This window comes from Geotrypetes seraphini, chromosome 1 (assembly GCF_902459505.1).
Source record: "Geotrypetes seraphini chromosome 1, aGeoSer1.1, whole genome shotgun sequence".
Taxonomy (NCBI): Eukaryota; Metazoa; Chordata; class Amphibia; order Gymnophiona; family Dermophiidae; genus Geotrypetes; species Geotrypetes seraphini.
In genome coordinates this window covers 312,403,536-312,431,532 of record NC_047084.1, presented here as the reverse complement: position 1 = coordinate 312,431,532, position 27,997 = coordinate 312,403,536, and the positions used below count along the sequence as shown (strand labels likewise).

Sequence of the window (27,997 nt, the reverse complement as noted above, 5' to 3'; positions counted from 1 at the left end):
TTATTGCCAGTTGAGTTAGGCACCTACATCGGTTAGGCATGGAGATGTAGGCACCTAACTTTAGGCACACTTTGTAGAATTATGGGGTAAATGTATAAGATATCAAATCATTGAAGCTCATTGTAAATAAGGTTTATTTTGTGTTTATAAATGTTTCTGCTTTTTGTCATTCTTTTTAGGTCCAGCACAGAATCAAATGCCATCGCCAACTGGATATGAATTCTGTCCTCCAAACTACAGTGTTCCTTCAGGACCGTTCCCTCAAGTTCAGAATAAAGCTAACCCTCCACACTTGAATACCCAGTTCAGTTCAGGCTACTACTCTGCTGTCTATCCGATGAACACACCAAATGTGGTGATGCCTAATGTGGGCCCTGCTGCATTAAACACTCAACGAGGACCCCTGTACCACAAACTACCTTCAGGCTCCTATCCTCCGGGCTCAACTCTAGAACCTTCCCAAGGAGTGACTGTATCTTCTTCACCACAGTTGCCCCCTGTACATACTGGAACTGCACAACCATACTCCACATTCAGTGGGCACTACGACACTTCAGCAGCACATTGTGCCACCTCTTCATTTATACCTCAGGGATATCCCCCTTTATCTGGACATTATACAGTACAGACTGCTTATAGTAGTATATATCCTAATGTTTCTTATTCCCCCATGCCTGTGTCTAGTCAGTATGGACAAAGGTTTACATCCCAAAACATTCCAGCTGTTGGACAGTTTTCAGATAATATGTTACCTGCTCATAAATCAACTGTATCACATCCATCGCAGTATGATGCTGTATCATGGGCAGCTACAAGCCAGCCACCAGCTACAGATGTCCTCAACAGAAACCATACTGGGCCCCTGTCTTCAGAAAACAACCAAAAGAGAGCAGGTATTCTGCATAAGGAAAATATCTGAATAGAGCACAAGATGATTCTTAAGATTGGGTTTCTCGCACAAATTTAACAGACTGCATTGTGGTTTGTAGACATGCACCTGAAAGCTGTTAAAACCACACTGCAGGATAGCAAGTAGCAGGTTACGTTTTTGATTCAAAATAATAAATTACAACAGTTTTTCAGCATAGTGAACTGAATTCATTGGTGTTAGTGCCCTGCTTCCCTCATGTGTAGTGATGAAGAGCAGTATATATTTTTTAATTTATTCAATTTTCTATTCCATTCTCCCAAGTGAACTCAGAACGGTTTACATGAATTTGTTCAGGCTGAAGCATTTCTCCCTTGTTGGACATGCCTGTTCCTGGGTGTCTTGACAAGCATGCTTTTACTTTTTTTTTTAATTTAAGAATTTTCACATTAACATCCAAATAATAGAAAAGGTAACAATCAAAATTAAAACACAAAACCAACATAATTTTCACAAGAAACTAATAAAGAAATCTTAAAGTCCATATCACAGAGAAGAAGGATCTATATTAGAAAACTATATTCTTTGTTGCTCTCTAGCCCAGTACAGTTCTTTACTGATGGATAATAGCTCACTGTGACCAGCAGGTGGAAACTGAGACCAAAATTTTGGTTGTAGTATATTAGCTGAGGCTCCCCCCTCCTAAACCAGTCTTGCTCAGTCTCCAAGCAGGTGGTAAGATAAAAAAAAATTTAGGCTTCCCTTGATAGAGCTGTTGAATTTTGTTTAGGACTCCTAGTCCCCTTTCTGGAGCCGGACGGAGCTTGGACGGGTCCTGTTTGAAGATCCGTCTGACCTCGGGGGTGTCAAACCCGATGGGTCTCGAGTTGGGTCACTCCCACCCCCCTTCCTCCACCTCCACAAGTTTTTGTAAAGGTGCCTCAGCTGGCAGCTTGGCCACTGATACCAGTCAGGCCTCCAGCTTAGAGAGCCAATGAAGTCTGTTCTGGAGGGAAAAAAACCCCAAATCCTGAGGCTGTGCTGGTCTAAAGGGTTCTGTTCCTTTAAATATACTGTATTTTGCTGTATTTTTGTACTAACTGGCACTTTTATTCTAGCTAGGTCGCGTATTGCGCAATGAGCACTTTACAAACGAAAAAGTGCTCATTGTGCTGCAGACATGAGGCACTCGCAGCCGGCCTGTGCAAGTGCTGTGCAGGCCGAAGCGGAGGGGGATCCTTGTCAGCATCGGGTGCCAGCGGCCAGGGATTCCCTCCGCAGGTTCTTCGCGGGTCAGGAGCAGACAGCGGGGAAGCCCGGGGTTCCCCTGCTGCCCATGTGGGAGGTTCCCCAGCTGCCGATGGTCAGGGCAAAAAGGATTCCCTTACCACCGATGCTGCTGGGACTCCCTTACCGCTGCTGCCAGCTTGCTTGCTATAGCGACTGGGGCGTTTCAGGCCTCTCAGACGCTGCAGGTCTCCAGAGCTCCGATTTTGCTGGGAAGCACCTCCATTTTTTCTTTAGCCTCAGGTGACTTTCCTCCTTGTATTGGAGAAACGGGCAAGTTTTTGCTGGGTCCCCTGCTATGGCAGGGAGTCCCATGGGGCTGCCAGGGGGTTTTTCCCTAGATTTTGTTTTAACCCTCTGTAAGACTTATCTTCATTCGGCCGGAGATACTGCTTCTGCCCCCGGGGGGGGGGGGGGGGGACTTTGATTGAAAACAGTTTAACTAATGGATTCATCATGAAGGAATGGAAAGAGTCAGTTATCCGCCCAATTATTAAAAATCGTAAAGAATCAACCGCAAATGAATCAAACTACCGACCTATAGTGAATATTCCCTTCCTTGCTAAAATAGTAGAAAAGGTAATTTTTAATCACATAACTGACTTTGTGGACAAAACACACGTCTTACATCCCAATCTTGCGGACTTTAGGACCAACCATTCGACAGAACACTCCATGATCGGCCTAACAACTAACCTTCAGGAAACAGGAAGGCGGACAGGAAACAGAGGGTTGGAGTAAAGGGCCATTACTCAGATTGGAAATGGGTCACGAGCGGAGTTCCGCAGGGATCGGTGCTGGGACCACTTCTGTTCAATATATTTATTAACGACCTGGAGGCGGGAACAAAATGTGAGGTTATTAAATTTGCGGATGACACTAAACTATACAACAGGGTCAAAACCATGGAGGACTGCGAAGACCTCCAAAAAGATCTGACAACGCTGGTAGAGTGGGCCAAAAAGTGGCAAATGAGCTTCAACATAGGGAAATGCAAGGTCATGCATGTTGGGAAGAAGAACCCGATGTTCACTTACTAGATGGGGGGATCACCGCTAGGGGTGAGCAACCTTGAAAGAGACCTGGGAGTGATGGTGGACACAACATTGAAGGCGTTGGCGCAGTGCGCCACAGCCTCAAGGAAAGTGAACAGAATGTTGGGTATCATTAAGAAAGGAATCACGACCAGGACGAAGGAAGTCATCCTGCCACTGTATTGTGCAATGGTGCGCCCGCACCTGGAGTACTGTGTTCAGTACTGGTCGCCGTACCTCAAGAAGGATATGGCGGTACTTGAGAGAGTCCAGAGAAGAGCAACTAAGCTAATAAAGGGTATGGGGGACCTCTCATATTCTGACAGACTGAAAAAGCTGGGGCTTTTCTCGCTGGAAAAGCGACGACTTAGAGGAGACATGATAGAAACCTTCAAGATCATGAAGGGCATAGAAAAAGTGGACAGGGACAGATTTTTCAAACTCTGGGGAACCACAAATACAAGGGGGCACTCGGAGAAATTGAGAGGGGAAAGGTTTAGAACAAATGCCAGGAAGTTCTTTTTCACCCAGAGGGTGGTGGATACACGGAACGCGCTACCGGAGGATGTGATAAGCAGAAGCACGCTACAAGGCTTCAAAGAAGGTCTGGACAGGTACCTGGAGGACAAAGGGATTGAGGGGTACAGATAAGAGTAGAGGTAAGGTTATAGGGATAGGATTAGAGGTAATTTGTAAAATTAGTCAGAGACCACTGTTCAGGCAGTGGGCCTGATGGGCCGCCGCGAGAGCGGACCGCTGGGCGAGATGGACCTCTGGTCTGACTCAGCAGAGGCAACTTCTTATGTTCTTATGTTCAGTACTATTTGGATCATCACAAACCTGTTCTTTTGGTCTCACTTGATTTATCCTCAGCCTTTGACACTGTTGACCACCATTTACTTATTAACAGATTATCCTCTATTGGCATGTCCGATCAAGTATTGAATTGGTTCAGATCATACTTTTTAGATCGCTCTTCAAAGGTTGCTTTTGACAACTCTACATCAAATAATTACACTGACTCCTTTGGCATACCTCAAGGTTCAATTCTTTTTTTTTTTTTTTTAGTTCATAAAATTTTTATTGAATTTCAGTAACAAAACATGGGAAATCGTATGGCATCATTCCAAGAATATACATTACAGATTATTAACAAAAAATACTGCACAGTGCCTCTGCCTAAAAACATATCTGTTCCTGAAGTATCTAGGCAGCTGACCCGTACAACTCTTTCTCCTCAATAACTGATCCCTTGAGCTGTTAATCACTAGCTTTCACCCTGTTAAGTTCAATCAATTTGTACCATCTTTTAATCTTTGTAAACTGTATAGAACTTCACGGTCCTGCGGTATATAAACTGTTATTATTATTATTATTATAATGTATATAAAAAGAAAGGAAAAAGTACGGAAGGGAAAGAAAGAAAGAAAAATGTAGGAAAGAAATAAGCAAAACATGTAAACCTGAGAATATACTAAAAAGAACTGGTAAAACCCATATGTCATACTATAATATATCTAGTTGCTACATCAAAAAGTACACAGAGAGCATTAAGCCCTGTCTAAACCATGCAGTATCATAAGTTTTGCAAGTGAGCATTATTCAAGAAACCCAAGGTGGTGGGGAAGTCAATATTTGTAGGGTAGGGCAGTTTAGCAAATTCTAACAGCAGAGCCCACAGTCGTTCAAACTTTTGTTCAATTCTCTCACCGCTACTACTTAATATTTTTCTGTCCCCTTTACTGACTCTCAGTCAATCAATCGGATTTTCTTCCTACACCTATGCAGGTGATATTCAACTCTTACACCCATTGAACAAGGAAGACCCCAATGACATAAATAATATAAACATCAAATTGAAACAAATCAGTCAGTGGCTTAAAGACAGCATGTTGGCTTTAAATATATCAAAATCTACAGCAATGTTCTTCTCATGGAAAGATAATCTTACACTATCATCTCAAATACTCTTAGATAAAACTCCATTACAAATAGTAACAACTGTAAAAATACTGGGAGTAATCCTAGATCAGAAATTTTCATACCACGACCAGATCAGTTCAATGGTTAAAAAAACTGCTTCTACAAGCTGCGATTAATCAGATCCTTAAAAAAAATGTTTGAACCAGATGCCCTAAACATTCTAATTCACTCTTTAATTACCGTATTTTCACGCATATAACGTGCGCGTTATACACGATTTTTACAAACCGTGCGGGTTATACGTGTGAGCGCGTTTTACAACTTTTTTTTTTCAATCTGATCCGGCATCCCCCCTGTGAACCGGCATCCTTCCCCTGCTCGCGTCACCCCCCCTCCCCCACGATCCTACATCCCCCCCCAGCACCGTAAAACATCTTTTACCCGGAGAGAGCGAGACCAGAAGGCTTTGAGCATGCGCAAATGCTCAAAGCCTAGTCCAGCCCGGCGCAGGAAGAAGGAGGATCTCTCTCGCACCGCCCAGCCCAGCCCAACCCAACGAGGGAGGATCTTCGGGCACCTGCACATCCTCTGCATTGGTGCTGGTGCCCAATCGGGTAAGAGATGTTTTGCGGTGCTGGGGGGGATGTAGGATCGTGGGGGAGGGGGGTGACGCGAGCGGGGGGCAAGGATGCCGGTTCGCAGGGTGAATGCCGGATTCGAATGAAAAAAAAAATGCTCTCTCGGGTAAGCGAGCGGGGGGGAGGATGCCAGTTCGGAGTAGGCGGGAGGAGGTTTTAGCATATGCATGTGCGCGCTATATTAAATTTTTTTTACATAAATTTGTGTTCCCCGCGCGCTATACCCGTGTGCGCGTTTTACCCGTGTGCGCGGTATATGGGTGAAAATACGGTATCTCTAGGTTGGATCATTGTAACACACTCTATAAGGGCATAACACCAACTGAGAAAGAATTGAGAAGATTGCAAATAATACAAAATACAGCAATAAAAATGAGCACTAATTCAAAAAAATATGATCATGTGACACCACTTCTGAAAAAAGCACATTGGTTACCAATCTCCTATAGAATCACCTACAAAATTGCATTACTAACCTCTAAAATCCGGCTGTCAAATGCATCAATATTTCTTTTTTTATTTATTTACTTTTATTTTACATCAAAAGAAATTCTTTGATAAAGAAATATAACAATATCCAATAGGAAATAAGATATTAAATATTACATATACAATACCATGATAGCAGTCCACAACTAAGGAGAGAGAATCAAGCACATATCAGGGGTAGCTGATTATAACAAGAAACAATCAATGTTACATAACATAAATACAGAGCACATCGATTGTATGTTAACTATACGGTCTGGTCGGTGACTTCAATGGGCATCTGAGGGGATATGGAAGCCACTTTACCCTCCAAGAAAAATTGTAATTCATCAGGTTCATAAAAAACATATCTGTTTGCTTGATAATTAATACAACATTTACATGGAAAGCGCAACTGAAAGGTAGCTCCTAACCCCAATACAGATTGACGTAACGTTAGAGATTTTTTACGACGCAATTGCGTCCATTTGGAAACATCAGGTATATAGCTATTTTTAAACCATAAAATTCAACATTCTCAGTCCTAAAGAACAGAAGAAGAACTGCTTCTTTGTCTTGTAAAAAAACAAAGGTCACAAGCAATGTAGCCCTTTCAGAAATTTCAAAATATGAGGACTCAAGAATATTTGTTATGTCTAATTCAGTCTGTTGAATTTCTAAGTCCTGGTTCATTGCTTTAGAAGTATTTAAATAATATAGTTTCTGTAAGGGAAGCAGCGAAGTCTTTGGATACTTTAAGACTGAAGTTAAGTTTCATTGAATATTATTTCTGGATCTGTTGCATTGTGTAAAAGTAATGCTTTTATTTAAAATGGAAAATCCTATAAATAAAAAAAAGAAAAAGTTCCTTAGGTGATTGTAATCTGGTAACTGGAAAATTAATTAGCCTTAAATTTAAATTCCTATTGGCATTTTCCAGATTTTCAATCTTCCTAGACAACATTGCTTTATCTTTGACTTGAAGATTAGAAAATTTCTGTAAATCAGAGACCTGTTTTTCAAATTTGTCTAGTCTCTGGTCTTGGTGTTGAATTTTCCCATCAATATTTTTCAATTGTAATGAAGAAGTTTGCATGGCTGTAATAGAATAGGAGCATACCTTGTGAAGGCTTTCAATAGCCTCCCAAAGTGCTTCCAAGTCAACCACCGGTGGTTTCTTCAGCGGAATCAGGAGGGAAGCAGAAATCGTCGATGGAACTGAAGTCTCTAAATCAGAATTAAATGATCCGTTTCCTGAACCGCCATGAACTCCTAGTCCCCCAGTCGCTGGCGATTGATGTAATAGATCCAGCGAGACTGGAACTGCCTCCGGGGTCAGGGGTAAGATAGACAGCGCAGGCGGGGTTGCTGATGTCCCCGCCGCTTCCTGCAACACCGTCGGCATCCCCGACATTTTCCCTGGGCATGGGGGGCTCTCGGACCAGCTGGGCTAAGCGAAACTTCGCTTCCCAAGGTCGAGATCGACCCCTCTCGACGAGCCGGAACGCCCTGAACAACTGGGACAGCAAATGATGTTATTGCTGTCTGGCGCATTAGCAAGGAGGCAGGAAAATCATCCCTCTGTTTCCCTCTGCACTTGGGCATACTGAAGAGCAGGGCATGAAAAGGTAATTAAATTGCCGATGCAGGGAGAGCCTCCAGCTATGCTACTAGCTCCGTCGCCATCTTGAATCCTCCGCACCAATATTTCTTCTTATACCGTATACTCCATTTAGGACATTAAGATCAACAGAGCAGCATCTTTTGACTATTCCCTCCCTAAAAGTTATTGGCACAAGGAGGTCTACAATTTTTTCGGTCATAGCCTCTCAGCTTTGGAATACTTTACCAAGTTATTCAAAGGCTCTCTAAAAAGTTTTCTGTATAAGAATACCTTTGAGATATAGACAAGAAGACCAGTCTATGTTTAAAAATTTTTTATATTTTAACATCCAATTTCTAATCAGTCCTCATTTGCAGGACTTAATTTTTATCTTCCGTCCTTTTTCATTTCTTTTTACTTTTTGCCCCCCTTCCCCCCGATGTGTTACCCATATATGTTCTCTCTTTGCTTTAATTATTAGGTTCATCCCCCTCTCCTTTTGTATCTGTATTGAATTTTCTATGTATATATTATTTTGTATTAATCTACCATGGTGTTTTTCCCCCATTTTTAAATTTGTAATACACTTTGAAATATTTGACAATGCGTGCACATCAAATTTTACTAAAAACTTGAAACTTGACCTTTGGGTGAACACCAAGATCCTCTTGGGGGGACAGATTCTGTTAGCAGCAGTTTTGGCGAGGATGAGTCCGTGGTACCCATTTTTCAGTTGGATGAGCTTATTCTTCAGGTCTCCTTAGTGTTACGTTTCGAGGTAACCAAGCAGGAGCCCCAACGTGTGGTAGACCCCTTACTTTGGGGGAATCTTCTCGACTTCTCGCTCTTTTCCTATGCATCAGGATATTTGGGATATTGTGCTCGCACAGTGGCAGGTTCCGGAGGCCCCTTTTCGCTTTGCGCGTTCTATAGCCCGCCTGTATCCCATCCCGGAGGGAGATCGGAACACCTTAAAGTTGCCTGTGGTGGACAGGGGGTCTCGGCCATAGCGACACATCATACTGTGCCTGTTGAGGGTGGCTCTGCTTTGAGGGACCCTGAGGAACATAAGTTGGAGTCCCTCCTTAAACAGAGCTTTGATGTTACTGCCCTGGCAGTCTAGGCGTGATGTGTGGCAGTCTGATTGCTCGGACTTGTTTTTGGTGGGCTGAGCGTGTCCTTGACCGTAAATCTGATAACTGGGACTTAGTAGAGCAAGAAGTAGCCAAGATTGAGATGGGTGCTTCTTATCTCTTGGATGCCATATATGACCTGTTGCGGGCTTCGGCCAAGTCTATGGCTCTCGGGGTGGCTGCGTGTCGTACCTTGTGGCTTTGGGCAGAGTTGGCAGATGCAGCATCCAAGGCTAAACTGACGAAATTCCCCTTTATGGGGTCTTTCTTGTTTGCTTCAGTCTTTACGGAAGAAGATGTAAGAGATCTACCTGAACCGGAAATGGTTTTCAAGGGTGATGATGCAGAGGAACTGAAAGACATCTTGGTGAATCTGGAAGATATACTAAGCCAAATCGACAAGTTAAAAAGTGATAAATCACCAGGACCGGATGGTATACTGTACATCCTAGGGTATTAAAGAACACAAACATGAAATTGCTGACCTGTCACTAAAATCGTCTGTAGTAGCTGAAGATTGGAGAGTGGCCAATGTTACACCAATAGGATTCCAGGGGAGATCTGAGAAATTACAGACTAGTAAGCCGGGCAAAATGGTAGAAACAATTATAAAAAATAAAATTGTGGAATACCTAGACAAACATGATTTAATGAGACTGAGTCAGCTTGGGCTCAGCCGAGAGAAATCTTGCCTCACCAATTTGCTTGACTTCTTTTAAGGTGGGAATAAACATGTGGATAAGGTGAGCCGGTTGATATGTTTACACCAGTGAACGAAGCTGGGTGTTTTTTGGGTTTTTTTTAAATTTTATGTAGCACTGCTTTTTAAAGAAAATTGCCTTTGCATGGTTGATTCTTGTATAATCCAACTCTATTCATGACAAATGGGTAGTCCAATCCCATCTTGCAAGATTTCTTGTAGAAAGCCTGATTAGCATAGTCTTTTGCTCCTCCCATCTTACCTCAGGACTGCCCTCTGATTTTCAGTTGTCTTCCTACAAGTGAGACTGTAGGAACTAGTCTTTTCTGCTCATGTTTATTTTTCTTTATCGTTCATATTTTTCCGCCGATTTGCGTTCTTCGTGCTGCAGAGGATCCCCTTGGGGGAGTTAAATTTCATAGTGATATGGGGTGTTCCCAATAGATAAGATGCCACCCTTTTTTTAATGCATTTTGAAGCACAATTGTCATGACTTATAGTCGAGTACCATATATACTCATATATAAACCTATCCAACAATAAACAGAGATAATATTCCTCCCCTCTACCTCCCTTTTTAGGGGAAAATTTTAACTCAAATTTAGTACCAGGGCAAGAGCGATCCCTCCCTTCCCTGGCTGCTGTTTGAGAGAGAATGCTTGGCTTTAGTGGACCTTGTTGTCTGACCAGCCTGACGTGTCTTATATTTTAACCATGATCTTGAACAATATACATTGCTTCATTTAATGAACACCAATCTTTCCACTGCTTATTTTACAGAAACACTGCACTCCAATTTTTTTTTTTAGTTTTACTGTTAAACCAATCCTTTTTTTTTTTTTCTGTCTTCAGTTTTTGCTTCAGATACTTCATCGCATCTTGCAAATCAGAATATTGTATCCAGGCCTGGAACAAAATTACCTACTGTTTCTTCTGCTGGCACTGCATCGATAGGACATTTGCCTACTGTAAACCAGGTGGTAGACTCTGCTCCCACAGTTCCTCCTGTCCAGCTACCTGAGCCGCCACTACAGGAAGGTAAAAGAATAAGAAAAGTAGGGGCTGATATAGTGAGTGGTATAGATTTATTATTGTTGTCTGTATTTCAGAGAGTCATTTTTTTTCTGAGAGGCTTGTTCAGGAAATTTTGCAATTACCCATGATTGTATATATATTTTAAATTACAAATATTTCCTGCTAAAGCAATACAGATGAAATTGGAATTTTAAGTTAACACTGGTCAAAATGTCTTTGTTTTTCAGATGTTAGACTTGTCATATTCCTTTGCAGAGCTTTCACAGTAATCAGACTACTTTACAAATGGGTTAGTTAACCATAACAATGTGACCATTAGTGCTGAGGCAAGCACTATAAACTATGTAGGGTTGGATTCCCAGGCCAGAAATTTGCTCTTTAGTCCAGCTGGGCATTCAAAAGCAGCTTTCTCCCTATCAAGGGGGATAGTTCTACTAATCAGACAGTGGTGACACCTAGTGCCAGTCTTAAGGATCCACAATTTTAGGGTTGCAAAGAGAAGCTCTTTTGAATGGCCCTCAGTTGAAAATTATCACTACAGTTCTGCATTGTGAGTTTCGGGATAAACACCAGATTACTGTGAAGTTTATTTCATTAATTTCTACTTATGTTTATTTTAAAGCTTGGTGAACAGCCATTTCTGGATCGCAGATCACAGCAGTATGTTGTACTGTTCATTATTGTCCAATTCTAAATACTTAATATAAAACAGAACAAAAACACATTACAAAACACGGAAAAAAAAATCTAGACTTTTTTAAATGAAAAAATTCCAGCTCTTCCATCCTTTTATTACCTGACAGATATTAAGGCCCTGATTATAATAATGGTGCCGTAAGGTATAGGCGCCCTAGCGCTTCCTAATTTAATTGGTTCAATTGGTGTAGTAATTGGTGTGCCAATTAAAAACCAATTAAAATGCTGTTAAAAAATGGAGGTGCCTCCAAAAATGGTGCTGTTGTCCTGATTAAGGAGTTGCCTTGTGGCGCCTAAGGCCGCTGTAGGTATGACTAATGCCGGAAGTGACCTTAGGTGCCTCTGTAGACTTGATTCTTGTCAAGGCTAGGCATCAGAAATGTAGACCTTTAAAACCCTTGCCTATGTTTCTGGTGCATACCTTTCACATAGCAGCAATTCTCCAAATGGCACCATTGTGTGATTAAGATGTGATTGGCTCCACTTTTGTAAATGGACACCTATTAATGCGCCGTTTGGATAATCTGGCCCTAAGTCACTATTTCTGATTATTTCTCAAAAGCTTGGATAAACAATGCTTTCAGCCACTTTCTTTAGTCTAAATTATCACTTTGTCTCTGTAAAATTGGAATTAGGGAATTCCAGAAGCATGGGTGAGTCACCAATTGTAAAAGTAGACGCCACAGCCAACTGAGCTAATCACAACATAGGAATCCCCAATCAGCTGAGCTGGCAGGTCTCCCCGAAACCATGGTTTCGGGAAGTCCTGCCGGCTCAGCTGATCAGGGGGGAAATTCCCTTCCATAATCAGCTCAACCAGCTGCAGCAGACAGAGGACCCTAATACCCACCCCTGAGATCAGCAGTCAGATGCCCACTCCTTCCTGCCTCACATCTCCCCACCCCTGAGATCAGCAGTCGGATGCCGACTCCCTCCTGCCTGGTACCCCAACATCCCTCCCCTTCCCTGAGACCGGCAGGAGGGATGCCCACTTCCTTCTGCCACCGGGCATAGGTGTGGCCTTTGGTATCTAAACAAATCGGAGTCAAGGCCCTGATTGGCCCCGGTGCTTATGGGAGGGGCCTTAGGTATCTGGGCCAATCAAGGCCTTGGGCCCCTCCCTTGTGCATCCCAGCATTACCTACTTACCATATCTAAGATGACAGGTCTGGATATCATTGGCATAAAGCCAATTTCTCCAAGAGCAAGCAGGCATAATATTCTCACATGTGGGTGACATCATCCATGAAATCCAGTACATACACTGCCAAGTGCACTGTCACGTTAAGTCTCTAGGCAATGCCCATACTGCACGCATGCTGGTGCCTTTCCATCAATTGTCTACTGATGGGACCATCAGTTCTTTATTTTCCATGGAACTAAGAAGCTGTGTTTTCAGTTTTCTCTTTACCACATCAAACTTTTCAACTTTTTTGTTCCTTTCCATCCTTATTTTTCATAGCTTTTGTCATAATTCTTTGTTTTTACCATGTTCCAGCATTTATCCCGACTTTGGTTTAATTTTGTCCACTTTTTGGGTTTTGGCCTTCAGGCCACCTTGAGCCTTTTTTCGTACTGGGATTGTTTTCAGAAATTTTGCACTTGAGCTCCCCGGGCCATTGAGCCCTTTGAATGTCGGCCATTTTCCCCTCCATGTCAAAGATGCAACCAAGAGGCTTTAAGAAAAGATCTTGATGTAATTGGACCATCTCAGGCTCTAACCTACATAATTGGTATGTCCAGTGTCTGGATCCCAAACATTGGGACATTAACTGTGCCCTCTCTCTCCATATGCAAAAGAGGTCACTCAAAGTGTGGAAACATCAGTTCAAAAACCTTTTTGGTACGGCATCTGACATCCAGCATGATGGGGGATTCGGCACCTGATGCTCAGCTTCCTATAACCCCGGTATTTGTGCCAAATGCATAGATACCACATCCAGTGTGTCAGGTGTTGGACATCTTGCAGAGGCAGGACTGTACATCATCTTCATCGATGCCTCAAGTATTGAAGGATGTAGCACTTAAGAAAGCTAAGAAGCACAAACATTCTTCCTCTTCGAGGCATGCCATTGCATCCTCCCAGGCATCGACTTCCTCGCTGCATAGTAAGTGTTGATGGAAAAATGACTGTCATCCTTTCATCCAGATCGACATTGAGGTTTCCCATGCCACACCAACCGGTACAGCAGACTGTTTCTATGCCAATGTCTCTCCAGGTACCAGCACTATCTCTCTAGGAGAAGATCTGGGTTATTCTCAGACAAGAGTTTTCAGGGCTACTACAGTCACATTTTTCACAGACATTAAAGGCTTCCAGCCTGCCTCAGCCCAGCCTGAAGATACATTGGAGCATGTTGCCATCTTAACATTTGGGTCCTGTCCAATCTAGCAGGACTCAGTTATCAGGTAAGGGTAAATTATACTCCTAGACCAGTCCAGACTGATGGATTTATCAAAGCTTTATCTCACCGGGCAGGAGGAAGACAAAGCAACCTGTACCAAAGCTTTATCTTATCTTGTAATGTTTCACAAAAGAATGTGGCAAAGACCAAGTTCTTGAAGGTTCTGCCAAAGAAGTTTCTTTTGATACTAGGCTAATGAGATCCATTAGAACCTCTAGCCAGTTGAGGAGGTAAGCTGCTCGTATGGCCTCCTTAATCCAGCAAACAATAGTAGGTTTTAAAGCCAATGAAACAATACAAATTTGTGATTTCCAAGAGGGCTCAGCTTATGAAGGGTTCAGGTACCTGACTTCTGACTCCATGAAAGCTGGAAGCTCAGTCATCGGATTTAGATGAAAGTGTAGGAGCCATGGGAACCTGCTGAAGAAATTTGCTGTTCTCTATCACAAATGGAGCAATAGGAGCTAGCTGTGCTACTAATCTACCAGCTCCCACATGCCTCCTGGGAAGAACCCTGTCTCAGCTGTCTAATAAAGATCCTTCACAGAGGAGAAAATAAAAACAGTTGTGGAACCAGCCCGGGCCTGTACCTGTTCAATTAAATTAACAAGCATTATCCAGTTACTACCATAGCACTCTGCTTTCCTTTTTTAATTAATTTTACTTGAAGCAGGCAGACAAAAAAAAAGTATGCTCTGCTTCAACTACTTTTTGAAGCCTGCAGGGGAGGTCATGGGGATAAAGTATTTGTGTGTGTGTGTGTGGGGGGGGGGTGATACTAGTCACCCCCTCCAAATGAGACCCCCTTAAAGTCACTGCCAACTGGCCTCACAAATGAAGTCAATGGACTAGAGCTTGGGCCCCTGGAAGGTAAGAAACCCCTGTATTCTACCAGAAGCAGTTTTGTGGATCAGTCTGTGGGAGCAATGCCTGATCCATGAACTGCACCCAAAGAAAAAAGAGCCTGTTCAGAGTAAATTGTGCTGTACTAGGCTACCTGCACCAACTGCTGGAGGCAGAGAAGTACTGGGAATGTTCCTGGTTGCACCAGCTGTTATACTGATGTCATTAGAATCTTCAAGTCTGTGCTTCTATTTGCTGAAGGGGATATAACCTTTCTAGCAGTATAACAAATATTCATTGAAAATCTTTTCTTTTGTCTAGAGATATTAGCAACAGTAAGGCTTAGCTTAAGTTAGGCAGTGATGAAACAAAAAACTATATAAACCTGTGGAGAAAATTTTTATGTAACTTGGGGGAAAAAAGCAAATGAAGACTAAAGGAGCAGATCAAGATATTTATTCAAAGGGTCAAATGTTGCTTCAGAGCTTATTTCATGTTAGAGAATGACACGGTGAAAAAATTGGTCCCCGTCACCGCCCCGTCCCCGTCTCACCATCCCCGTCACCGCCCCGTCCCCGTCTCACCAACCCCGTCACCGCCCCGTCCCCGTCTCACCATCCTCTTCACCGCCCCATCACCGCCACTGCCACCCCATTCACCGCCCCGTCACCGCCACTGCAATCCCATTCACTTTTCTTTATTTACGTATAAAGGAAACATTCTTTAAAACTTTAAAACTTAGTTAAATATTAGTTAATAACTATACAAAAACAAAACACGCAGAGAAAAAATTAATTAATAAAAATTATCAAAACTGACACATTTTGATCACTAAATTTAAAATAGTTATTTTTCATACAGTTTTTCAATCACTAATCTTCCACCACCCCTGGGGATAGCAATGCAAAAACAAACACGACATGTACTTTAAATGCTGCCGTGATTAGCATAGTGACCGCGGCTACGGCTGCAAGTCTCCCCTCCCCCCAGCGATCACGGCAGGAGGGCACCCAACCCCTCCTGTAGACCCCCCCAACGGCCCTCCCGACAATCGCAGCAGAAGGGTACCCAACCCCTCCTGCCGGTCCTCCCAATGGCCTCCCCTAAGATCGCCGGCAGGAGGGTACCCAACCCCTCCTGCTGGACCCCCCCCCAACGAACCCTCCCACCCCGGAACCCCCTTAGTCTTACTTTTCAAGTTGGACCGGACAGCTCCTCGCTCGTCTGGCCAGCAGGCCTGCCTCCGTCCAAATGAGGCGGGCCCGCCCCGCCCCTCCCCTCCCCTCCCCTCCCCTGCCTCCCAATGGCCTCCCCTAAGATCGCCGGCAGGAGGGTACCCAACCCCTCCTGCTGGACCCCCCCCCCAACGAACCCTCCCACCCCGGAACCCCCTTAGTCTTACTTTTCAAGTTGGACCGGAAAGCTCCTCGCTCGTCTGGCCAGCAGGCCTGCCTCCGTCCAAATGAGGCGGGCCCGCCCCTACCCTGCCCAACCCACAGGATCCTAGGGCCTGATTGGTCTAGGCACCTAAAGCCACTCCCGCTATAGGAGGGGCCTTAGGTGCTTGGGCCAATCAGGCCCTAGGATCCTGTGGGTTGGGGAGGGGAGGGGCGGGCCCGCCTCATTTGGACGGAGGCAGGCCTGCTGGCCAGACGAGCGAGGAGCTGTCCGGTCCAACTTGAAAAGTAAGACTAAGGGGGTTCCGGGGTGGGAGGGTTCGTTGGGGGGGGGTCCAGCAGGAGGGGTTGGGTACCCTCCTGCCGGCGATCTTAGGGGAGGCCATTGGGAGGCAGGGGAGGGGAGGGGAGGGGCGGGCCCGCCTCATTTGAACGGAGGCAGGCCTGCTGGCCAGACGAGCGAGGAGCTGTCCGGTCCAACTTGAAAAGTAAGACTAAGGGGGTTCCGGGGTGGGAGGGTTCGTTGGGGGGGGTCCAGCAGGAGGGGTTGGGTACCCTCCTGCCGGCGATCTTAGGGGAGGCCATTGGGAGGACCGGCAGGAGGGGTTGGGTACCCTTCTGCTGCGATTGGCAGGAAGGGTTGAAATGACAAATGAGGAGCACGGTGAAATAGCGGTTCCTAGAAGGGGGTACATTGGCCCGCGGGGACAAACCTGTTCACCGTTTCCGCGGTCGGTGAATGGCCTTGTCCCCGTCACCGCAGCGACTGCTATTTTTCTTCCCCGTTTTCGGCGGTGACCCGCGGCTTAAATGCGGTGGCCGCGGGTAAACCGTCACCGTGTCATTCTCTATTTCATGTCTCTGTCTGGACTGTTGATGTATTAAAACCTAATTATCAGGTAAGGAACCAAAACTCCTCTACCAGCTAGCATTTTTTTCTGGCATGATAGTTTTCCCTCACGCTGCTTTTGGCTTTCATCTCATTGAGTGAGGACCAGGGACCTGGAGTGGGATCTGATTCCATATGCCTTCACTCCTATCTCTGAAGCCTCTCTTCTCTACCACCACCCTTCCAACACACACATGTCCCCAATCTCTACTTGGTCTTTTTTGAACTTACTTATCCCAGTGATTTTTTAGTAACAGCCCTTAGCTTGGAACCATATACTAATTCTGGATCCTAATTTACGTGCCATAGTTGCATGATTTTGAAGACTTGATCCCCCCCCCTAATTGTTAATGCAACGTCTATAGTATAGTTGACCTGGGGAGTGGAAGTCCTAAAACTTAGGAATCAAATTCATATTCTTTTGCATGACAGTGCTCTGAGCTGACCCTAGCCCATTTTCATGTGTGCTAGATACTTCAGAATACAGTGGTGCCTCGCACAGCGAACGCTGCGCACAACGAACTTCATGTCTTGCTTCCTACAACGAACTTCGTTTCACACAACGAAGTCGCCCGAGCTGCATCCTTCCGCGCAGGCACTGCGCTTAACTGCCCTCTCTCCGCCTGGCTCCCTGTGCAGTGGCGGACCGTCGGCTCGCAGGGGCCCGGCGCCTACTGCTGATGCGTTGGGGGGGGCGGAGCTACTCTCGCCGCTTCCCCGATGCTAGAAAAAAAAAAAAAAATGAACAGTTAAGTCCCAGTTTTTGCCGCTGAGACTCTGCCCTCTCTCACTGTAAAATTAGACTCTACTTAAAAATAATAACAAAAAATTTATCTTTTTTTATGTCATCTTAGCATATTTTATGCTACAGAACGAATTTTTTTTTTTAACATGTATTGTTATGGGAAAACGCGTTTCACATAACGAACTTTTCGCATAACAAACTTGCTCCTGGAACCAATTAAGTTCGTTGTGTGAGGCACCACTGTATATATAAATATATATATATATACTTTCATATCAAATATTTAATTTGGGGCTTTAACTGAAACTTATTAAATCAGAGGGAAAATTCTTGAGTTGATCTTTCTGTAGCTTTTAAAAGTAACTTTTTCATAGTGCTCATAATTTTTTCCATCACTGGCTTTAGGGATAAAATATAAATTCTGCCTGCTTAGTTACTGATATAAAGTTGACCCAAAAATATTTTCATTGCATAAAAATAGGAAAGTGATCAGGAATTCTGGAGCTCTTGGAGATCCTGTTACTAAGCTGCAGTAAGCGCTAGTTTACCATTGCTTAAACTGGCTAGCCATAAAACGCACTCAAGCATCCTCTGGTAATTTCCAAATGTATGTGCAGAAATGGCATACTAAAAAATATTTTTAGTGCAGAAGGGAGCATGTCTGGCTTAGAGTGGCTGTGTCTGCACTATTCTAATGTATCTATATTACTGTGTGCTAACTGATTACCACAGGATTAACATGTCAGCACTTACGTTAGTAAGTTCCAGCCTTGTAATTATTTTTAATTGCCGCATGCTATTGGTGACATTAGCAAATGGCCATTAATTGTCTTAGGTAAAAATGGCCTTGGCGAGGATCCTCCCAGAACCCATTGAACATATACCAGATTGGTTCTGGTTAGAATGGAGATTAATGTTTCCTTTACGTCTAAGTCATGTTATCAGTATTCAAATGCCAAGGTTATATAAGGATCACAAAATATTGGTTGATACTTGGAAAACTATAAGATATATAAGTAATCTAACTCCTATTCCAATAACTAAATCAACGACTCAAACAATATGGCTCAATCCAAAGATCAAAGTTGGCGGTTTTAAAATTATCTGGAAACATTGGATGATTGCTGGAATTCGGATTTTAGAAGATGTAATAAATAAAGGTAAACTGCTTGAATTTTCACAATTGCAAAATAAATTCGGCTTGAATAAATCACAATATTTCAGATGGATGCAATTGAAGCAGGCCATTCAGGTAGGGTTCCCTGAATGGAAAAATCTTAATAATTATCATAATATAGAATTCTTATGTTTTCAGATAGATTCCATGGGTCACCAGGCCGCAAGGTGGTATAAATTAATATCTGAATTTGTATATAAAAAGAAAAAAAATGGTCTTAGAGATATTTGGAGCATTGAGTTTAAGCATCAGATTAATGCATCTCAATGGCCACGACTTTGGTCTTGGAGGATAAGATGTACACTGTCAGCATCTATGAGACAAACTTGGTTTTTTATTTTACATAGAGCTTTATGGACCCCTACACGTTTACATAGAATTGATAGCTCTAAGTCTAATAGATGCTGGCATTGTCATCTTGAAGCAGGGACATTAGATCATCTTTTATTCTATTGTCCATTCATATTAACATTTTGGAAATCAATTTGGCCCCAAATCAATAGGATATTAGAAAATCCTGTAGCCTTGACATACGATACAATTCTATTTGGTACTGCAATGAGATCTCAAAGTCAAATTTCATCAAATAACAACAAACTTTTATTTATAATGACTGGAATAGCAGTACAACAAATTACACACAATTGGAAAAATTGTGACAGATTGAACTATAATTTTTGGTGGAACTCAGTTTGCCATATATATAAAATGGAACATACATTTGCAACACAAAAAGGATATATGGATAAATTCAAAAAGATTTGGGGACCATTAACAAAATATTGTAATAATTGAATTTCATTTTCCCATAATAAGAAAATAGTTAAAGAAGAATGGGAGGGAGGGGATATGGGAGGGGGATTTATACTCTTTATTATAAATTAAAAATAAAATATTATTAATAGATGGTATTCTTACATGAAAACAATGTAATAAAGGGAGGGGAAAAAGGTTAATAATTTAAAAAATAATTGATAAAATCATTACAATATATATGTTGTATAATTTTATAAGAAAAATAATTACAATTATATGATATATAAAATCATAAGAAATATAAGATAAGAAATGTTATGTATAAAATACATTATAGAAATATCAAGTGTATTATTAAGATAATTGTATGAAAATTTATGACACTTGTTGTTAAATGAAAAAAATCAATAAAAAACTTAAACATAAAAAAAAAAATGGCCTTGGCGCATGGGAAAAACCTGCATAAGGATGTGCTAAGGCCAACTTTTATTGCAGCTTAATAAAAGGAGTTCACCTTTTAGTTCTTCCTTGCAAAATTGTTTTTCAGGTTATTAAAAATGAATGTGCTGAGAGAAACAGGTATTTAAGGAGTTGAACAGAAAATTCCTATTCTCACATCTGGGTAATGTCATTCAACAGAGCCCAGCACGAACACTTGCTAGCAAGTTGTGGTTAGAAGTTTCTAGCAGCAGTGCACTGAGTATATGTAGATACCTTCCCACATGAGTGTGGGTTGATCAGTCTTCATTTTTCTAGAGAGCAGAGATGATGTGTCCTGGTGTTCTCTTACCTCAGCACTTTAAAAAAAAAAAAAAGTTTCCAGTGCCTTCCCATTCAGATTTTTGTTTGATTTCTTCAATTTTTTTACTGTTTTACTCCCAAGTAATTCGTTTTTACTGGTTTTTTACTGTTTTACTCCCAAGTAATTAATTTTTACTGGGTTTTTTACTGTTAAACTCCCAAGTATTTAATTTTTTGTGGCTCTTTTAAGTTTCCTTTAATTTTGTGGTTGCTAGGCCCGAATGTAGGCTGGAGCCTAATGTCCCTTTTTGTTTTAAAATTAAAAATTTAATTTAGCTTTGATTCTTTTTTTTATGTCTAATAAAACCTCCAGTTGCTTTTCAACAGGAGTCCAATGCAATCAGGTGATCTTGGTCACAGACTCGCACTCATGGTACATTGGGTGCCTTGGACCTGACCAGAGAGTTTGGCAAGTTCAACTGGAGAGACCTTTTGGCTGTTTGAAGGCTGGTCAAACAACATCAGCAGTGGAAGCGTCAATATCAATGGCTGCCCAAATATTGGAACACAATGGTAGTGCAACAGGATTGAGAAGGTCTCCATCTCTCTCAACATCAGGCACTGACAGTAGGTCCTAGGACCGGTCAGCCTTGAACCCGATACTGAGGATGCATACAGGTTCAAGGTGTAATTGAGATTCCCCAGAGGCTGATAGGAACCCAAGCCAAGTACCCTTCCTTTGGATACCTTTTTAAAAAGAACTCAGAAAGTTTATTTCTGCTGGTTTAAAAGCATAATGACTGGGAGTTGTTGCTAAAAGAAACCAGTGAGCAATGCCTGGAGAAAAGCCACTGCCAAAGGAACTTACCTTTCTTGTTGGATTATAAAGTTTATTTTTCCTGTGTTAAAAGCTTATTGACTGGGAGTTGCTAATAAAAGAAACCAGTGAGCAGTGCCTGGAAGAAAGTTGCTGCTAAAGGAACTTACCTCTCTTTTTGTTGGATTATAAAAGTTGTTTTAAGCTGGGAAACCTCACAGACTGTGCACTGCTGGTGGAAACAAGTGATTGACCTCAGCTAATTTAGGATCATTTACCAGGCAAAGGGGAGCTTGTTTGGACTCTGTATCCAGCTTCAGGTGAGAAATAAACTTTATTCAGATAACTCACTTTGAGGAAATATGACAAAGGACCACGATACTGAGTAATGGGGGAAGCCCAAGAGCTACAAGCATTGGTTCTCATCAACACATGGTGCCAGGAGGACTGGGACATCAGCATAATGTGTACCCAAGAAGCACCAGCACTGAGAGGATAGCTTCCTGTCTTTCATTGAGGTGCCGGTGCATCAATCTCCATCCAGTAAAGTGCCTGTTTCTGGTTCGGCATCAACCCCTCTTCCTCAGGCTGTCCCTGTTCTGGCTTCACAGATTTTGCTGATGCCTACCTTCAATGAGCCGGTACCGAGACTTTCTCATGGTGCAGATTCTGCAGCTGCACATCACTCAGGCATCAAGGGTGTCAGCCCATGCATCTTCCTGAGACTCAAGCTAGGCCTGTGGAGTGATCCTTGGCTCAGTGCCCTGAGCGGTACTGGTGTCGGCATCCCCCCGGGAGGGGGGGGAAGCTTTGCTAGAGTTAGAAGGTAGGAGCTGTACCTTCGCACCCTTGGAGACGTGGGCATAGACCCCCCTGAGCTGAGGTAGGCTGAGGCTTTCCTTGTCTTTTCGGATGTTGGAGAAGAGTCTGATTGGGGACCACTCATGGGATTCAGATGAGGGCCCACATTACTTCTCAGAGGAGGCGTCGTTTGGAGGCCCTTCTGATCCTTCACCACCTCAAAAGAAAAGAAATTCTCCACCTGAGTTTAACTCCTTTACTGGTTTTGTGTGGGAGACAACTTTAGCTATCCCATCTAAGTTTGAGATAGAGGAGGAGCCTAGGGCAGAGATGTTGTCTGTCTTGGACTACAAGTCTCCTCCTAAGGAAGGGGTTACAGTGTACCATTGCACCCTATCCTAAAGGATGTACTGATAAAGAACAGTGAAATTCCCCTCTTGGTGCAGGTCACACCTAAGAAGATGGATATGCAGTACCAAATTCAGAAGGCTCCCAGATTCAAGAGGGCCCCTTGTAATCTCCAATTGATTGGTTATTCAAATAGTTCCTTTCGGTTACAACCTAAATTGGCATTGAAGACAACCAAATTGCCCACTGAGAGCATCACTCAACTCTCCACACAAGCAGATATTGGTTCAGAAAATCTCTGTCCTTCTACAGACCAATGCAGTTAAGTCTGGGTCGCCAGGGCAAAAAGAAGGGATTTTTATTCAAGGTATTGTTGTGCTCAAGAAAACAGTCTGTAAATAAATTCCTGGTTAAAGAAAAGTTCAGGATGATTTCCCTGGGCACCCTCCTCATGATTCAAGAAAAAGGTTGGCTTTGCTATCTGGACTTGAAGGATGCCTACGCCCCCATTTCAATACTTCCCAGGAAGTATCTGAAATTCTGAATAGGGAAACAGCATTACCAGTAATGCATTCTGCCTTTTGGCCTTGTGTCAGCTCCCAGAGTGTTCACTAAATGTCTTGCGATAGTAGCAGTATTTCTTCACAGACTGGGAATGTATGTTTCCCTGTCTGGACTATTCGCTAGTCAAAAATGTGACTCAGAATGAAACATCAGAGTTGATGCACAGAACTGTTTGGATTCTGGAGCTACTAGGGTTCATTATAAACTACCCCAAGTCTCATCTGCTTCCTGTACAGCAATTGGAGTACATAGGAGCTCTGCTAAATACAGTGCAAGCTTGGGCTTACCTGCCCCAAGTGAGTGCAGAAACCTGAATGACTCTGGCCTCACAGGTCCAAAGCAGCAAGCAGGTTCTAGATTGGCACATGCTGAGATTGATGGCCCATATGACCTCCATGGTGCATGTCATTTGAGAGAAGTCCAATGAACCTTAGGTTCCCAGTGGTCTTGGGCAACTGGGAACCTAATGCATACTGTTCAGATACCTCCAGAATTCAGTCAATCTTTTCTCTGGTGGACAATTTGATCCAGTCTGACCCTGGAAATTCCATTCCAAATTCCTCCTCCTCAGAAGATGTTAATGATGGATGCAGCCAGCTTAGGATGGGGAACTCATGTAGATGAGCTTCATACCTAGGGGGCATTATCAGCCCACGTAACTGATCTCCACATCAACCTCCTGGCACTTAAGGCTATTTGGAATGTTAGGCTTTCAGAAATTGACTAGAGAACCAAATTATTCTCAAACAGTCAACCAGGTTGCAGTATTTTTATGTGAAAAAGCAAGGGTGTATAGGTTCCTACCTCTTGTGCCAGGACACTGGGGAAGTGGTAGTGGTCTCCTTCATGAAATGGTCATTTGAGCTACACACCTTGCAGGAAAAGAAAGAGCTTGGCAGACAGACCAAGCAGAGATTTACAACCATACATGTGGACACTCCAAGTCTGGAGCACCCCCTCAGTAGATCTCATTTCCACTCATCTCAATAAAAAGGACCTCCAGTTCTGTTCCAGGCTTAGGTCACACGCAGGCTAGCATCAGATGCGTTTCTCCTAAACTGGAGGATGGACCTTCTGTATGTGTATCCTCTGATACCTCTTATAGAGAAGACTTTGCTGACACTCAAGCAGGATCATGGTTCCTTATTAACCGTGACAGATCTGGTTCCCCTTTCTTCTGAACTTGTTCTTCAAAGAACCATGAAGGAGGTAGTGTTTTCTGGCCCTTGTCACTCAGAATGAGGGGCCCCCCTCATGAAAGACATAGGATTCAAATCCTTGATCTGCCTGAGGCTGTCTTCCAAGTCTTGATTGCTTCCAGAAAAAACTTCACTAAGAGGTGGTACTCTTTTAAGAGGAGGAGGTTTGTCATCTGGTATGAGGGCAAGGCCCTAGGCCCTTTTACTTGCTCTGCAGAAAAACTGCTTGAGTACCTCCTACATCTCTGAGTCTGGTTAAAAACCAACTCTGTAAGAGTTCATCTTAATACATTTAGTACTTATCTCCATGTAGGGGGTAAGCCCATCTCTGGACAGCCTTTAGTTCGTATTTTGAGAGGTTTGCTATTGACAAAGCCCTCTATCATGGGATCGCATCATGGTTCTCACCCAATAGATGAAAGTTCACTTTAGGTCATTTGATTCCTGTTCTCTGAAGTATTTGACCTGGAAAGTTGTATTCCCTTTATAGCAGATCCACCTTATACTAAATTTCTCCGAAGTTCCTTCCTAAGGTCATGACAGAGTTCCAGCTTAACCAGTCAATTGTTCTGCCAACACCACACACTCATCCTGATGAAAGCATACTGCCTACTGTAGACTGCAAAAGAGCCTTAGCCTGCTATCTCGAGGGACTAAAGTCCATAAGCAGTCTACCCATCTTTTTATTTCTTTTGACCCAAACTGGATGGGGCTAGCCACTGGCAAACACACAGTTTCTAACTAGCTAGCAGATTGCATCTTCTTTGCTTATGCCCAGACTGGGCTGACTCTTGAGGGTCATATCAAGGTTCATAGCATCAGAGCCATGACAACATTGATAGCCCACTTGAGAACAGCCTACATAGAGAAGATTTGAAAAGCTGTGACTTGGTCTTCTGTCCACACATTCACATCCCACTAGTGTCTTGAGCAGAATTGCCAAGGTGACAGCCGGTTCGGTATCAGTCCTTCAGAATTTGTTTGGTGTCTAGAATCCAATTCCACCCTCCTAGGCCCAATTTTATTCTGTTCCAGGCTGCACTTTCACAGTTAGTCTTTATTAATTTTTCAGGTTAATTACTGTACAGGCCTTGACATTTCAAGTCCCTTTTGTCTTGCCTTGTTTTTGGTGAGCATGGTAGCTAGGGACTCGCAGATGTGAGAAAAGAAAGGCTGGCTTGTCATTGGAGAAAGTGAAGCTACTTATCTGTAGCAGGTCTTCTCCAAGGACAACATGCTGAATATTTTCACCTACCTTTCCACTTCCCCTTGGAGTTATATGTTTTATGCTTTTCTATGAAATTGATTAACCCGTGCTTGCACATCGAACAGGAAAACACCTGCACATGCATGGTGTGGAGCTGCTAAAAACTTGCTAGCAAGCTTCGGTTGAATGGCATCACCCAGATGTGAACTATTGGCCAACTATCCTTGAAGAACACCTGCTACAGGTAAGAAACTTTTCTCTTTAAACAAAGTGAGAGTATTTTGATGCTTGTAAGTGAATTGTAATTTGTTGCCTAGTTTTTATTACTTAGGTAGCCAGTGTATTTCACACTGTTTACTTTGTTATGAAAAACGAACATGAAGTAGAGTGAACGATCATGGGTGCTTTGTGGTCAGGATAGATTTAATCCTCTTTTTAACGTTTACTAAAAATGCTTTGTGATTTCTGCTGATGTTCCCCAAATAGAAAGCATGTTGTTTGTTTTCTTTATTTAAAATGAGTAGTCAGGTTTGAAAAAAAATAATAATAATTAGGAGCTACTGTAGGTGTTTTTGCTTGCTTGCTTGTTTCTTTTGGCTATTTCAATTTTTTTCCTTTTTCCCTTTTTTTCTTTGCATATTCTTCCCATCCCTCTCATCTTCTTGCCCTTCTTCCAGACTCTTTCCCTCTCCCAGCCACCTACAAGCTTCGTTCCCTTCCTCCAGTCTCTTCGTCTCTTTCCAGGACCTATCTGTTCCACCCCTACAGATTCCTCACTCCCTCTTCCTGTCTGGGCACTTCCAGCTGCAAAAACTCTATCCCACAAAGCAAATCTTATCAGTCTCTACTTTGTTGGACTTCAGGCCCCAAATTGTAGGTGGCCAAGAGACTTTGTGCTTGGATTTTTTTCCTACCCTACATAAAGTGATACAAAAATGCCATCCGAAGAGACACTAAAAAAATGAAAGAGTTTTTTGTTTGTTTGTTTTTCATGTATTTTATCTCTGTGTACTGATGACACTCCATCTAAACTGTACTATTGTGTTGCTTTTGGTGATGCTTCTGCTTTCCTGGACTTGGTAATGTTGACAATGTGTTTACTGTATGTTTTATGGAATGACTGATTTTTCTCTAGTACTTCTAATCCAAATTTCCAAGTTTATTTAAGTTTTGATATACCGACCATCGATGTGTATCGGTTTACAGTTCTAAAAGCTAATATAAAACATAAAATTTTGAAAATAAGAGGGGTGGTGGGAACAAAGTTAAGACAATTACATTTGACATAGGTGATACGAAAGGAGATAGGGGGTGGGTAGAGTAATAATTACATCAAAAAATAAAAATAAGAGAAGGTACGGAGGGATGAAGCAGTTCTTATTAGAGGATGAAGGAAGGGTGTTGCGGTCGGAGAAACAATGTTATGTTATGGTTTGTACTTTTTTATTTTTCATCTTTCTTGTCTGTCTGATGAATATTGTATTTGTGCTTTCAACTTCACAGGCATGCAGTGTGATGGATTTGTTAATAATCACGCTAGCTCTACACCAACTCCCTTGTCATCAAGTTCAGATGATGAGGAAGAGGAGGAGGATGAGGAAGCAGGTCTGCTTTAGCTTTACACCAGTATCTTGCATTGTTTTGACTTAGTGTTTTATTCTCTATTTACCTCTCCTTAATTAAAAAAAAAAAAATGGCCCAAGCAGAAAATGAGATTTTTAAAGCAGCAGTAGGATTTATTTGTTAGACATTTGCCTGATTTTCAGATCTATGATGTGTGATTTGTATCTGGATTTAAATGATGCCTTTTAAAACTTTTGTGCATGCATAACCTTCAGTGACTCTGCGTTAATACTGAGGAATTGCATGTGACTGATATATTACTTTGTCTTTCTTCTGTCCTATAGTAGGAGTCCTTCTGGGGAAGTGGCAAATGAGGTGGTGGGAATGCAATGAGAAGGAACGTATTAGAAACTTACCGTATTTTTTACTCCATAAGATGCACTTTTTTTCCACCCATCGTCGCTGCTGCCACCGTAGCTGCACCTTTTAAAACAGCTACCGGCCCTCTGATGCCTCCTCCTCCTTCGGCGGCGGCGCCACAGTCCCTGGTGATCCAGTGTGTATTCCTCCCTCGCTAGCAGCGCACAGATCAGCAGCATGGACGTCAGCAGCAAGCTTTCCACGCTCCCGTTTGCGCCTGCGCTGCTTTCTAAATGGCTTCGTCAGTTTTTGTGGGACTCGCAAGAACTATGAAGCTATTTAGAAAACAGGGCGGGCCCAAGCGGAAGCGCGGAAAGCTTGCTGCTGACGTCCGTGCTCATGACCTGTGCGCCGCTAGCGAGGGAGTGATACACGCTGGACCACCAGGTACGGGGGGATTATATAAAAGTACTGAGGGAGATGATTGATCTAAAAATACTGGGGGGATTATCTAAAAGTACTGGGGGGATGATTTAAAAGTACAGGGGGATGATTTAAAAAGGTATGGAGGGAGGCTGGGGGGCTGGTTGGCTTGGGGCTGGCTGGCTGACACTACGCGTGTCTACCATTAGATGTGCCCACCTCTAGATGTGCCCTGTACCCTGTCCCGGCCTACCACTAGACCACCAGAGGGGGGACAGAGTACAGGGCACACCATTTGGTTCAAAAAATTTTTTTTCTTGGTTTTTCCTCCTCTACAGGAGGGTGCGTCTTATGGAGCTAAAAATATGGTAAGTGTC

General features: G+C 42.9%; 1 protein-coding gene across 8 annotated transcripts in view; it reads left to right on the top strand.

The window, feature by feature from the left end:
• SEC24B (SEC24 homolog B, COPII coat complex component) overlaps positions 1-27,997 on the top strand; it is a 237,619-nt gene that overhangs the window by 22,517 nt on the left and 187,105 nt on the right. For 5 of the 8 annotated variants that reach the window (XM_033956191.1, XM_033956200.1, XM_033956182.1 and 2 more), the window contains 3 exons: positions 180-893; positions 10,507-10,692; positions 26,778-26,879. In XM_033956191.1, the coding sequence (XP_033812082.1) occupies positions 180-893; positions 10,507-10,692; positions 26,778-26,879 (1,002 nt within the window). The remainder of the gene's footprint in view (positions 1-179; positions 894-10,506; positions 10,693-26,777; positions 26,880-27,997) is intronic. The other 3 variants (XM_033956237.1, XM_033956226.1, XM_033956219.1) reach the window with 1 other exon arrangement.